The following is a 13729-nucleotide window of genomic DNA, read 5'->3' as shown; positions in this document are numbered from 1 at the left end:
TGAGAGCCCCCATCCCTGCCAGGTGCTGCAGGGGAGTGGAGAGGGGGCCGGGACTTCACCCCACCAGGCAGGATCGAGCCCCCTGCCCCCCACTAGGTGGTACCAGGGGTCTCCACACCATCAGTGGCAGGGAGCAGAAGCAGGGGCCACCTTGCAGGGCTGGAACTCCGGCCCTGTCCGTCAGCAGTAAGGGTCCGACACCAAGAGGGGGAGCTGGACTTCGCCTGCCTTGGTGGTCCTGGGACTGCCCCCTCCCCTGCGGAAGAAGAGCCAGAGAAATCCAGTTAGAACGAGTTAAATGAGCTGAAGGATCTCAGACTTCCAGTAACCCAGGGAGATCTCAAACCAAGTGAAAAGACTGTAGCTGGCAGCACGAAGACGCGGGCGTGAGCGTTGGCATATCTGACAACCGTGTTCAAGCAGCCAGCATCGACATGCTCAGAAGGGAGGTAAAGCACAAACGCGTGGAAACCGATAAAAAACCTCAGCAGGGAGATCTGAATCCACCCGAGGAGCTAAGTTACACGGAGTGCTGGAGGTGAGGGTCATCCGAGCAAAGAAAAGGCCCAGCAGCTGAGCTGGACGTGGGACCAGAGCACAGGGAGCCACCGCGGGCTGGAAGTACCCGACCACGAGGCCCTGCACACTGCAGGCCTAAAGGGAGCTGACCTTTGTGCTGAGGTGGAACCCCGGAGGGGGGGGGGGCTGAAAAGTCCCGAAGGCATCCTGATGGGAGCCCCCGATTTGACGGGATGGAACGTGCCACCCACCGCGTCCTCCCGCCCGAGCGCCGGCTTTCAGCTTCCCTCCGCGGTGAGGCTGAGAGGTTTTACCTCCAGGCTGATCACACAGGTGTGAAAGGCAGCGCTTCCCATGGTATTAATGGTCCTCGTCCCGATTTGCTCCTCCTGTTGAGAGTGCCGTGCAGATACTTACAGTGCAGGTCTGTGTTTCTGTGCACGTGTGTGTGCACTTGTGTGCACATGCGTGTGGGGGGGGCTGCGCACACAGGAGAGAAAGCCCGCCCTGAGCGTCCGTGTGCTCACCGCCGAGCCGACGAGGTGTTCATGGTTGGGTTTGTTGGCAGAGGTGACCTCACCCAAACCCGCCCCGGCGGATGACATGGGAGCCACACGGCCACAGCCTCTCCCCCGCGAGAGTCTGTGCTTTGGTTTTGGTGTTGCCGATCTTCAGAATCTTTTTCCCCCAAACGGTGTCCGGCTCCCACGGGAACAGCCTGCAGCCCTGTTCTGTCCTGCAGGCCGTGAACAAGGAGAGGAGTGAGCTTGTCACACCCCAGGTCCTTCCAAACAGGGAGGAACAGGGAATCCCTTTGTTCCCAAAACCACTTTGTGGACTGGGGGCTTGCTGGGCCCGTTTGCCTGTTTGTGGTGAGAGTGGCGCCCAGGCCCCGCGTCTAGCCCTACGCGGCTGGAAATGTTGCCCTGGAGACAAAAAGCCAGAAAGTACTCTCCGTAGGCAAAACGTCAGGACTTTTAAAAACCTGGTTTCTGATCGTGGGGGGGTAGTGTAACCACCTAATTAATGTTCAACTCCGTTGCTGAAGAATGTTTTCTCAAAATGAATGCTCTTTTCTAGTCGAGAACATACGCGTGCAGCTGGCAAGGAGAAACGCTGTGTTTCACGGTGGATTTCGCGTTGGGATTCACCTGTTTTGACAGTAAGACAAAGGTAAGCTCCCCAGCATGTGCTGCGTGTTGCCCCAGGTCGATGCACACGGTTCACGCTTCAGAGAGGCAGACTGGATTCTATCAGCCCAGCCTGGTTTGCCGCGTGCACGGCGGCAGCCTCGTAGCTGGGCGGAGCCGCCGAGCCCAGCAGTGCGCCACCCAGGTGCGCGGTGCCTCCCAACACCGCCCGCGCTGGCACGGGGTGGGTCTCCTGGGTCCTGCTCCGGGGAAGGACCCCTGGCACTAAGGTAAACACTTTGAAAAGATTCGTTATCTCCTGCCTGACTTAAACCTGAGGGTTTTGGTGAGTGCGCAGCAGCCCTTCCTGGTGGGACTCATCAGGTGTTCTGCTGAGGCTGACGGACTTTACTGCACCGAAGACCACCGTTTCCACCAGCCTCTCTGACGGGCCCAAGCGTTCACCTCAGCCAATAGTATGTCGTACAATAGTTTAAAAGCCACGGGGCTCATTCAGAATGCAGGATGGGAAAGCATGGGCAGGACGATGCTTCACACCACAGGGGCAGAGCCGGCCGGCTTAGCCTGTGCCAGCAGTTCGTCGGCACAGAGCCAGGGACGCCTCATCTCAAGTGGTGTCCTCACCGGTGTTTATTTCCCAACTCCCCTGTAAAACCTTTGCACACTCTCTTCTATGAGTGAATCACTGCACCGAACTCAGGAGCCCCTGTGAAATCGCACGCTAGCTTTTCAGAGGTCTGACCTGTGTCTTCCCCATTCTTCCAGAGAGAGGCTCCCACAGGGGATGAGTTTGCCCTCGGGGGCATCTGGAGGGGCGTTTCTGCTGGCATTGGTGGGGAGAGATCAGAGACGCCGTGAGCGCCCTGCCGTGCACGGAACGGTCAGCAACAGGGTCAGTGGTGCAGAGCTGGGAGCCCTGTTCTAAGGAGGGGCTGCCTTCTCGACAGAATTCTCAATGAGAAAACTCACTGCACACTTGCTACTTTATTCCCTACCAGGAAAATGGGTAGGAGGTTTCACAATAGGGGGCTACCTCATGTTTATTTATTTGTTTACTTACTTTTCAGAGAAGAGAGGAGGGGAGGGCAGAGGGGGGGAGAGAGACTCTCAAGCAGACCCCCTGCTGTGCATGGAGCACAACATGGGCTTCAGTCCCATGACCCTGAGACCGTGACCTGAGTCACAGTCAAGAATTGGACACTTAACCGACTGCGCCATCCAGGCACCCCTCTCCCTAGCGTTTAGAACCACAGCAGGGCCCGTTTGCAGGAACACTCAATGCTAAGAAGGATTCGTGTGCTCCGTCAGCATCAAGGCCGTGGAGAGGGCGCCCTGACACAGAAGCTCCCGCAGGACGGGCTCCGTGTGGCACTGGCCGTGCAGCTGGGCCTGAAGCCGGGTCTGCGTAACCTCCGTGCACCAGTCCTCTGAGTTAGCAACGAAGCAGCTATCCAGGCGCAAGGAAGAAGTTTCTACACCGTCTCTCAACTAGCAGGCCTGACGTGGAGCTTACATTTCTCGTTTTGTGTTCCAAGAAAATCTGGGTTTCCGGAAATCTAACTGAGACTTTCCAAATGTCACCTGAAGAGCAGGTTTCAAGTCGTCCGGACTGCCCTCCACGAGGACCTGCGCGCCCCCTCTCCAGTTGCGTGTGGCAGTGTTGTCTGGGGGTCTGGGGGGACGAGGCCTGCCTGGAGGGAGCCCACCAGCTCTCTGTCTGTCCCAGGAGCTGAGCACTGCCGAGAGATTTGTCTGTGGCGGCCCGTCTGGGCGGTGTGTGCACACCAGGTACATCTGGTTCTCAGGGTCAAGGCTTGCACAGCGCCAGGTCACTGTGTCATCCTGTGGAGCCGTCCCCTCTCCGGGTGTTCCTGCTGCGTGCAACACGGGAGCCCCACATCCATTCCACCTTCACAAGGGCCAGCCAGGGGTGCACGTGGCTGTGAGACCCTGTAAGAGGCAACCTCTGTTCGCAGGACCGTGGGGCCCCTCCACAGAGTGGACGGCAGGAGCCTTGATGGTGCCATGGGGAGATCTGACTCAGAGCAGATGAGAAGTGACCCTTCGACCCCAAACTCTGCTCAGGCCCCTAGCCTTTTAGGCGCTCCGATCAGGGCTGAAGGGCGGCTTCCTGGGGAGCGGAGATGGGAGTGAAGTTGGTGAGCTGTGATGCCCACATGTTCACACCAGCAGCACGTTTTTGCTTTTATTTATCCCGTGAACTTGCTCTCTTCCTCGGCTGCTCCGTGCCCCTCTCCAGGGTGTCACTCCCTTTTTGTCACATCCCTCTGTGTCCCTTCTGCGTTTCACGCTGGTGCGGTCAGGCAGGTGTGCCCCTTGAGAGGCCCTTCCTATCAGTGCATCTGGCATCTCCCTGGCTGGCCCTGAAGTCAACCAAATACAAGTTCAGAGAGCTAGAACACGTTCCTCAGTGGACGCACAGCTGTGCTGCTGTAAACGTCCTGACAACGAGCTGCAGAGCAAGATGAAGGTCTTACAGTCCCTGGCTGTTTATCTAGGACCTTTAACTGCCTTGCTCTGCTGAACGCAGCGAGGCAGCCCTCCGCCACCCTGCCCTCCATGGTGCTGCAGCCAGCCCGCCAGGAGCCCCCCAGCTCCACAACCTGTGTGCCTGGGGGAGGGGACAGGCCCTGGAGAAGCCCCTCCCTCCCTGACCTGGCGGGAGTGCCAGGAGCATTCTGCGCTGCCTGTGGGGAAACCTCCCACTTTCCCCGTCTGTCTGGCCCTCCCACCCACTCAGTGTCAAGTTCACTGTCTCAAGTCTAGTTTTTACAAAGTTCTAGTGAAGTCATCTTTTCCGTCACCTGAGCCTCAGATCAGACACAGGACCTTCCCCCCACCTGTTCCCCTGTGAAGGTGAAGTCTTGACATTTTCCTTGTGTTTAGTTCTTGATTGTAAGAAGTTCTGGCCTAATACTTATGTGTTTATCGTGTATTAAGACAGTAACTGGAAATTTTAAAAACACAAGACAGTGTAAAAAGAAAATTGATCTAGAGTCTTGTTTCGTGTAAGCCTTTTACAAATTTTTAAATTTACAATATTTGAATTAATTTTCAAAAGAAAAGCTTTTGAGGCTTCCCTGTGAGGAGTGCATCAACGGGTTTTAAGTCTATGAAGTACTTATGGCTCTTCTTCATTTGACGCATCTTTATTCTTTTAATGTATGATGACGTTTGTAAATTTGGTAAACATAGGTTTTCCGTTATTTCTAGATTGATATGAATAATTATGAAAATGATGTTTCTCCATAGGCCATTAATATAAGTTACTAGGGGAAAACCACATAGATGTTTTGGCCTTAGAGATATTTAGATTGAGATTGACCATGTCTATACACGTGAGATAATTCGCACTTCCATGCGATAATATGCTTTAGACCAGACCATTTGGAGTTACTTCTGGGCTAGAAGTAGACCCACAATGTGGCGGCAGTAGTATTCACCAAATGTTCATAAGAACAAAGACGAGGTTTTGGTAGGGGTCCCACATTGAATGCTGAAGTAAACGTGCGGTCAGATTCTTTAGTTCCCCACTTCCGCGCTCGCCAGAGAAAGGTGAACGGTTGTCTGCACGCGTGAATCACTCACATCAGCTGTCCCTCCGCACCACAGTAAGGGAGTGAAGCGGGAGACCTCCTGTCACCCGGAAGCAAACGTGCTTGGCCGTGCACATTTTTCCTGCTTTTACAAAACAAATGGGAACTCTGTTGTCTAATATCTTTAAATTTCTAGACAAATTATTTTCCAACCACTTAGGCCAGAATAAATCAGAACTCTGTGTGCGTCTGCCCCGCCTTCTTGCTGGTGCTGACGTGTGTCTCTGCACAGACGCCAGGGGTCACTGTACAGGCCCTGCTCACTCGGAGGCCCTGGGCGGCAGACGACTGTCCACGCTTGCTCCCTCCGGTTTGGCGGTAACCGATGTCCCGTTTCTGTTGGACCACATTGGAAGCCGGAGAAGATGTCAACAAGAAGCAGAGAACAGACTGTGGGCGATCGGCAGCAGAGAAGCGAGACAGCCCACAGAGGAGCAATCGAGTGTGGCTTGAGATGTAGGACCAGAGTGAACGTCCCCGATTGACTTACTGCCTGGGGGCGTGTTGGGAGTGGCCTTGTGTGTGAACGTGAGCTTGCATATTCCAGATTCTCTTCTTGGTGACCGAACGTTCCTCACACACACTCTCTGTTGAGGGTGATGTGCGGGGGTCCTTGGGGGAAGTCCTCTCACCTGGTCCCCAGCTGGGCTGGAACCTGGTAATCCCACGAAGAACAGAAAGGTTAGATCTGAAAACACTGGAAAAGAATGACTCTGTCATCGGAGAGGAAATGTCAGTTTGGGTCTGGCCTGACTTGGCGGGAAGAGCTGCACCCCGTGGCAGGGCAGCACGACACTGAGGCCTCAGGCACCGCGTCCCCCACACGCCCGGAGGCCCTGCTTTCCACGGTCAGTAGTCAGTCAAGGGCGTCAGGAGGGACGTGAGCCGGACGGTCAGCACCCACGACCTGGCAGCATGCTTCCAGCAGCTCGCGCTTGTCCGTGAGACTGCTGTTGAACCAGCGCCGGCACTTCAGATGCTGTTCCAAGATCGAGACCCCAAACCCAGGCCTCCTGGGCGTCTCCCCTCGCCCTGCGTGCAGACCGTGTCCGCCTGCGTGTGCACTGGGGTGGCTCTCCCGTCCGGGCGGCCCGTGGACATCCATCACGTCCCCGCCTGGGGAGCCACACGTGCTCTGTGGAGAGCTCAGCGTCCCGGACCTCAGCTACGGCCTAGAAGCTTTCAGGGGACACAGGCAGACAGAGCATCATCCCTGGAGATAGCACATCCGTTTCTAAGGGAAAGTTCCCCAGGGGCTCCTGGGTGGCTCAGTCGTTAACCATCTGCCTTCCGCTCAGGTCGTGATCCCAGCGTTCTGGGATCGAGCCCCACATCGGGCTCCCTGCTCGGTGGGAAGCCTGCTTCTCCCTCTCCCTCTGCCCCTGCTGGTGTTCCCTCTCTTGCTGTGTCTCTGTCCAATAAATAAGAGAGCGGGAAGTGCCTCGGAAACTGCCCATAGCAGAGGAAGTGCCGCTGCACCGGAGCCGCCTCCTGCCCTCCCCTCCTGACTCCCCAACAGCTACCCCCCCCCCGCTCCTCCCCCGTCCCCCTCCCCCGCTCGCTCCCCCCCCCTTGCAGTCCTGTCCTGTGCGTGGCCTGCCGGTGTGGTGCGGGTGCGCCTGGTGGGCCAGGGCCTCGCCGGCTCCCCGTGCAGCAGCTCCTGATGTGCTGACAAAAGCGCCCTGGTCCCTCAGGCAGCGTGGCTGTGGGAGAAAATCGATGTGTAACTGGACGCAGGTGTGTGTTCTCCGAAGGCCGCGTTAGCCTGGAAGCAGGACGGGGACAGGGTCAGCGCGCAGAGAATGTGCTGGAAGGAACCAGATAGATACCTGCAGGACCCATCGTGTGGCTCAGCAGCAGCGCCTCTGCCGGGGTCTTCTGTCTGTAATATCGGCAGCCGACTCCATGTGCGATGTTGCTAATGGAGGCAATTCCCAGACGTTAGCCTGATGACGGCGGCCACTGCGAGGCTCCTCTTCGCTCAGATTGGAACTACATGTGCTTTTACTGTTCTTCACAGAGCTACGCGGGCGTGGTCAATTTGGGGAGGAATCTGGCAAAACCACAATGCTCCCGGCTTCCGCTGACGACAGGTTCCTGTGTGACAGCTGGCGAGCGTTAACGTCCACGGCAGACGAGATCTGGCCATTCTGAGTCTCTGAGGTGGGCTCGCCAGGCAGGTGAAGGAGCCTCGGGAGCCCCGGCGGCTTGCCCAGCACCCTGCTCACCGTTGCCAGTGCGCCTTTCTGTTAACTGTGCTGTGCTTCTTGCTCGGTGGCTGATGGCGGCGGGCCAGGGGCTGCCCCCGAGGAAGCGGAGCCTGCACCGTGAGTTCTGGGCAGAGCCTCCTAATTCCAACATGACCAGGCCCTCTGGCCGGGAGGGAGGAACCCCAGCCCTGCTGAAGGCGGTGTAGACCCATGTTCCTCATCCTGAAGGGAAAGACCCGGGCATTGTTCCCTGAGACCGCAGCAGAGTTCCGGAGTCCCAGCACCCTGAGGAGCTAGTTTGGACCCTCTGTCCTGAAACGCGGAGAGAGAAGTGCAAGACCCTGAGGTCAGTGGGGGTCAGGGGTCGGCCGCGGCCAAAGTGCGTTTGAAACCCTCCCCCACTGTCGCTGCCTCTTTACAGAAAGATGGTTCATTATTATAAAACGAGCACTTTTGTTTAATGGAAACCGGACCTGCAGCTTGCACGGGATTCTTCCGGGAGATGAAGACATTTATCATGCAGTGTCTGTAATCACAGACCAACTTTCGTAAAAGCCACTCAGTATTTGTTGCAGACTCTTTTTTTTTTATTAAACAGTGAGAATTTATGAAGCACATTTCATCTCTAAAGTACCTCAGTAAACAGTGTGTGGTTTTTGCAGTGGTCCGAAGAGGTAATCACCGCCTTTCAGCGTAGTGTGGGAGAAGCTGACGTGACTGGTTTGGGTGGGCCCCAGGTTGGGCCTCTCGGTGGGAATGAGGGATTCCCTCCGTCGCACCGTGGACCGAGTCTTGTGCTCTGTAGCAAGAATGGGCCTCCTAGTGGATTTTATTTTTTTTTTAATGTTTGTTTTAATATGGTTACAAACGTCTGATAAACATTATAAGGGTTCTAATTTTCTTTTTATTTATTTATTTTTTTTTATTATATTATGTTAGTCAACATACAGTACATCCCTGGTTTTTTTTTTTTTTTTTTTTTTTTTTTTTTTTAAAGATTTTATTTATTTATTTGACAGAGATAGAAACAGCCAGCGAGAGAGGGAACACAAGCAGGGGGAGTGGGAGAGGAAGAAGCAGGCTCATAGCGGAGGAGCCTGATGTGGGGCTCGATCCCATAACGCTGGGATCACGCCCTGAGCCGAAGGCAGACGCTTAACCGCTGTGCCACCCAGGCGCCCCTACATCCCTGGTTTTTGATGTAAAGTTTGATGATTCATTAGTTGCGTATAACACCATACGTTACCTTGGAATTAACTTAACCAGAGACGTAAAGAATCTATATTCTAGAAACTACAAATCACTCTTGAAAGACATGGAAGAAGACAAAAAAAGATGGAAAAATATTCCATGCTCATGGATTGGAAGAATTAACATAGTTAAAATGTCCATGCTACCCAGAGCAATCTACACTTTCAATGCTATCCCAATCAAAATACCGATGACATTTTTCAAAGAGCTGGAACAAACAGCCCTTAAATTTGTGTGCAAGCAGAAAAAGCCCCGAATCTCCAAGGAACTGTTGAAAAGGAAAAACAAAGCTGGGGGCATCACGTTGCCAGATTTCGAGCTGTACTACAAAGCTGTGATCACAAAGACAGCATGGTACTGGCACAAAAACAGACACATAGACCAATGGAACAGTATAGAGAACTCAGAAGGCCTAGTGGATTTTAAAAGCCTTACAGGGGGAAGAAGGGAGCGGTGATCATACGACCCTGGTAGGCCTCGTACAGGAAGGAGAAAGCCAGGGAGGGCGGGTGGTGTGGCGGGAAGCCTGCTGCCCACTTGGGCACCGGGACCGCAGGACACCTGGAGCCCGGCACAGGGGTAGAGAGGACTCGGGCAGTCTGAGGAGGTCACTTCACACAGCCTAAAGGAGAAGGTGGACGCTCTTATCTCATGCTCAGGGTAGATAAGAAAATGAAGCAAATGTCTGCATTTTTTAAAATAGAGTATTAATATATGAATGGATATTAATTACACAAGTGAGCTCCTGTTTCTAAATCAGTAATTAATTTCATTCTTTTGCAGAATGTGCTCTGGAGATTTAAATTTTCTCAGCTTAAGGGATCTTCAGATGACGGAAACACTCGAGTGAAGCTGCTCTTCCAGCATCTTGACACCAGACAGATAGAGGTGAAGGTAGGGCACCTGGTTTACACTGCCGTCCAGCTACACTCGGAGTAAAACCTAACGGTCGGAAGGGTTCCATTCCCCCGTGTGTGACGACCCCACCTCAAAGCTCAGACGTAAGGAAGAGCCCGTAGTCTGTCTGCATACAGCTGACGTCAGGATCACTGAAGCTTATTAACTGGTTCCGCTAAAAATACAAGTTCCTTACCAAACGTTAGCGGGAAATGAATATTTTAAAATACATGAGATGGGGCGCCTGGGTGGCTCAGTTAAGCCTCTGACACTTGGTTTCGGCCCAGGTCATGACCTCAGGGCCATGGGATCAGGCAGATTCCATGCTCAGCACGGAGTCCTAAGGGTCTTTCCCTCTGCCCCTCACCGCTGCGCACGTGCTCCCTCTCTCTCCCTCAAAACAAAACAAAACAAAACACACACGAGAAGCCAGAATCGAAAGGAAGCGTTTTACGGACTGCATCGTGCGTAATTCAGCGGATGCTCTGTCTGTGACACGAAGACCCAACTGCCGTCAGCTGAAAGGAGCTCAGGCACGACTCCTGTTCACGGCGCTGAGCTGCCATTTTACTGCCAACAAACGATTGATTTTTTCCGTGTTTATGTGCACATGTGTTGTCAACAACCCCGTTTTAATATAACTAGAGACAAAGGATAAATCCGTGCACTAAAAAGAGAAAGAAGAAAACAAACATGTGAAGCCCATCAACACGTCCTATTTGGAAACAGATCCAGCACTTCGCCCGCGTCTTGTTCTGAGGAAGACACATCACACGGGACGCGGTTATAGCCAAATGTCAGTTTTTAACATCTTTTAATTGAGTTTAATGAAATAATGTTCCGTATCTGCTTTTTTAAAAGATTTTTATTTATTTGAGAGAGCATGAGCTGGGGGAGAGGCAGAGGGAGAAGCAGGCTCCCCGCTGAGCAGGGAGCCCTATGCGGGACTCAATCCCAGGACCCTGGGCTCATGACCTGAGCTGAAGACAGACGCTTCACCGACTGCGTCACCCAGGCACCAGCCTTATCTACTTTTTAAGAATAACTGCTATTGTCCAGAATCTGTTGACATTCTTAACTTTAGGGTATAGATAAAATCGAAGTCTGAATGTAAATGTGGTGATGGCACTTGGGTCATGAGGTGTGTAATGGGGCAGCGGGTGAAATGGCAGATGTCATCCGGATGCAGGATACGGCGGTGACGGGGGGCCCACTGAGTCCAGGGGACACCCGCCACCAGCAGAGTGGGAACCCCGAGAGAGGGAGTGGGGAGACTTGACATAATTTTATATTTGGCATTTTCTCTGCACTTACATGGTGACTGTGGGTAACGTCAGCACTTCCTCCTCTTGTGGTTGATTGATTAGCCCTTGGAGGGTGGGGGAGGAGCCAGGAACAAGTTTCCTGTTGAAATCCTGCAAAGCTCTTATTCCAGTGAGTTCTGTGGGAACGTGGATGACACTTTGGAAGTCAGTCTGCAGTGGGTCTGAAGGTTTTCATGCTTGTGGGTATTCTAGCGGCTTCTGCCGGAGCACCTGCTGACCCAGGGCGAGTGTTTTGGGAACATTCAGTACCTCCCCTGATATCAGAATGTCCTTCTGACAGGCGATGCAGGTTTCACTAGGTTGAAAGGCATTTATTTTGATTTGTTTAATGTTTAGTGAACTTTTGGTTATCTGTATTCTTGAGAAGAGTGGGACCTGGGAAATATAAACTGGACAGTGTGAGATACAGTATGTGAATTTGGGGCATGCATTTTGTTTCAAAAGTTGTTTCAACTTAATTTCCTTGTGGCATTTGTATAGACTGGACCAGTTGATGAAGACAGAGAGTCTTGGAAAGTTGGGGCCACAGGGATGGACACAATACTTGAGGGGCTTGAAGCTTAAATAGTTTGCAGTGATGTCTCTATGAAAACGGTACAATTAGGAATACAACAGCCCAGCTACACACAGAGAGCTGTCCGGGGGCCGTTGGGGCCGTTGGGCAGAGACACAGAGGTGGTAGCCGAGGGCAGGTGCAGTGGGACGCTGGTGCAGTGGGAGGCCGGTGGGCACGTTGCTTGGCAGGGCCTTGCGGGGTCTGGGCAGGTGGTGACGCAAATGAGAAGAGCTGGCTGTGTTCTCCCGCGGAGGAGAGAACGCGTGTGTGGTGGGCTCCAGGAGCAGCAGCGAGCGAGCAGCGGCTGTTTCCAGAAGCCACCTTGAGTCGACGTCCACGGGCTCTACAGCTGGGGAGGTGCGGGGAATCTGGACCCTGTGAGAACCCTCAGGGTCAAGGCTCTGTTTAAGCAAAGAGGCCTCAGGACTGAGCTCTGAGTTGGGAACCACAGCTTTTGCAAGTACTGGGTGTGAGCGGTATGTTGTCTGCATTAGAGCTCGGGAATGGGTTCTGCCTCAGAGAACATGGTGCTGCTGTTAACTGAGTTTTCTAGTGCAAGGAGTGATAACCGTGGAACAATTTTCCTCTTGGTATTTATTGAAAATCTCTCTTGACTGTTTGGCCCCAGCAGTGCCTCAGTGACGAGTGTATCATGAGGATGCTGGGTCCCCCCGGAATCTGGGGGGCCCAGGTTCCCCAGGCACAGGGGGACGCGCTCTTCCCGCTCATGAGCCTGGGATGTGTGCAGGGATTGTCCCTGACTCCATGCTGCTTCCCGTGGCTACAGGATGGGGTTGCGGCACTTTTTAAAGGAAATATTTGGTTTTCTTTTTCCTAAAAGCATTGTGAAACGAAGGATCTGCTTTCCTCCTGTTCTTGGTGGTGGTTGCTGCTGTGAACTGCAGGTAGGAGGACTGAATCTGGAGCCACGGGGGTGAGGGTGCCCTTCTCAGGCCCCCCTCCTCAGTCCCCCACCTCGCTCCGAGAGCCGTGTGTGCGTCGTACACGTTTCTGCAGGATTTCACTTCTGCTGCCACACTGAGCCGCCGAAGGGCAGCTTGAGTTTAGCTTTTTAACTTCAGCAGCTGATAAACATGTTTCAAATGAATAGATTAATGAACAAAGAGACAGCAAGTAAGTCTTGAAAGAACTGCCAGACACACACACACAAATTTTTATTGGTTTCCAAGGAGGAAATTGTTCCAATTACCTTTGAAGTCAGAGACTCCCGACTCCCGTGGAGGTGATTGCCTGTGTGCGTGCAGGAGGCCCGTCGTGCTTGTTGGCGGCAGCACATGGTTCACGAAGCATGAGTGCGTCTCCAGGACGAGCAGTGGCTTGTGATCGTCACGCGCTAGTGGCCGAGCAGGAACCCCCACCGACACCTGCTCCTCGGCACTCAGGGAGTCGGCCCAACGCGCCTGACAAGGCAGGACGGAGCCTGGGCGTGGGTGCACGTTTGTGCGTAATACGTCCGAGCGCTCTGGCTCGGAACATGAAGCCTGGCTGCTGAGCTTCCGTGGCTAAGAGCGTGGGTACCACGGCGTTTGTCATCGAGCAGCTGACTTGTTGCATCTGGGCAGCGGCCCAGGAAGCAGGTGGTACGGGGGGAAGCACAGTGGGGCAGTGCCACCACACAGACACGTGGATGGGCCACTGGGCGTTCCACGTGACGGTGGGTGTGAGCGGGTGGAGCCTGAGCAAAGCAGGAGCAGTGCGTGTGAGAGTGGCCCCTTCCAGAGCGTCTCTGTTCTCATGGAGCTGAAGCAACAGCAGAGCTAGCTAGTTTGCTCCCTGTCTCTCTGCTTCTCTGTCTCTGTCTCTCTCTGCTCCTGCACCAGGCTCCTAGCGGCTCATCCCAGAAATGAAGTAGCCATGTTTGGCTGCGGGGCTCTAGGTCTTTGTCTTGGTTCGGGGCCCGTGTGGACATAGGCACAGAACTCTGCAGTATTCACACTAACAAAACGCACTGGAACTGAATCCCTGAGCATGTCCCTTATCCTTGAGTTACCAGCACCGAGGAGAGGAGGTTCCCAGGGCAGAGACAGTCGTCACATGCTGGCCGGCTTTCACTTCGTGGCAGCACGTGGCAGCCTGGGCAAGCCCGGCCATCAGGGAGGCTCCATGAGGTCCATGAGTCCACGGCCCACTTACTGGAACCCTGTACACAGGTGTTGGAAGCCTCAGCCTGGAACGCCCTCAG

At 53.9% G+C, this 13729-nt stretch overlaps 1 protein-coding gene across 1 annotated transcript in view; it reads left to right on the top strand.

Annotated features, from left to right (window-relative positions):
- SNTG2 (syntrophin gamma 2) overlaps nt 1–13729 on the top strand; it is a 205974-nt gene that overhangs the window by 176496 nt on the left and 15749 nt on the right. Inside the window, exons 15-16 of the mRNA XM_044390009.3 lie at nt 1600–1692; nt 9532–9642. Of these exons, the coding sequence (XP_044245944.2) occupies nt 1600–1692; nt 9532–9642 (204 nt within the window). The remainder of the gene's footprint in view (nt 1–1599; nt 1693–9531; nt 9643–13729) is intronic.

The sequence above is a fragment of the Ursus arctos genome, unplaced genomic scaffold (genome assembly GCF_023065955.2).
Source record: "Ursus arctos isolate Adak ecotype North America unplaced genomic scaffold, UrsArc2.0 scaffold_8, whole genome shotgun sequence".
In the NCBI taxonomy this organism is placed as follows: Eukaryota; Metazoa; Chordata; class Mammalia; order Carnivora; family Ursidae; genus Ursus; species Ursus arctos.
The sequence above is the reverse complement of the archived record's forward strand: the minus strand, read 5'-3'. Positions and strand labels throughout refer to the sequence as shown.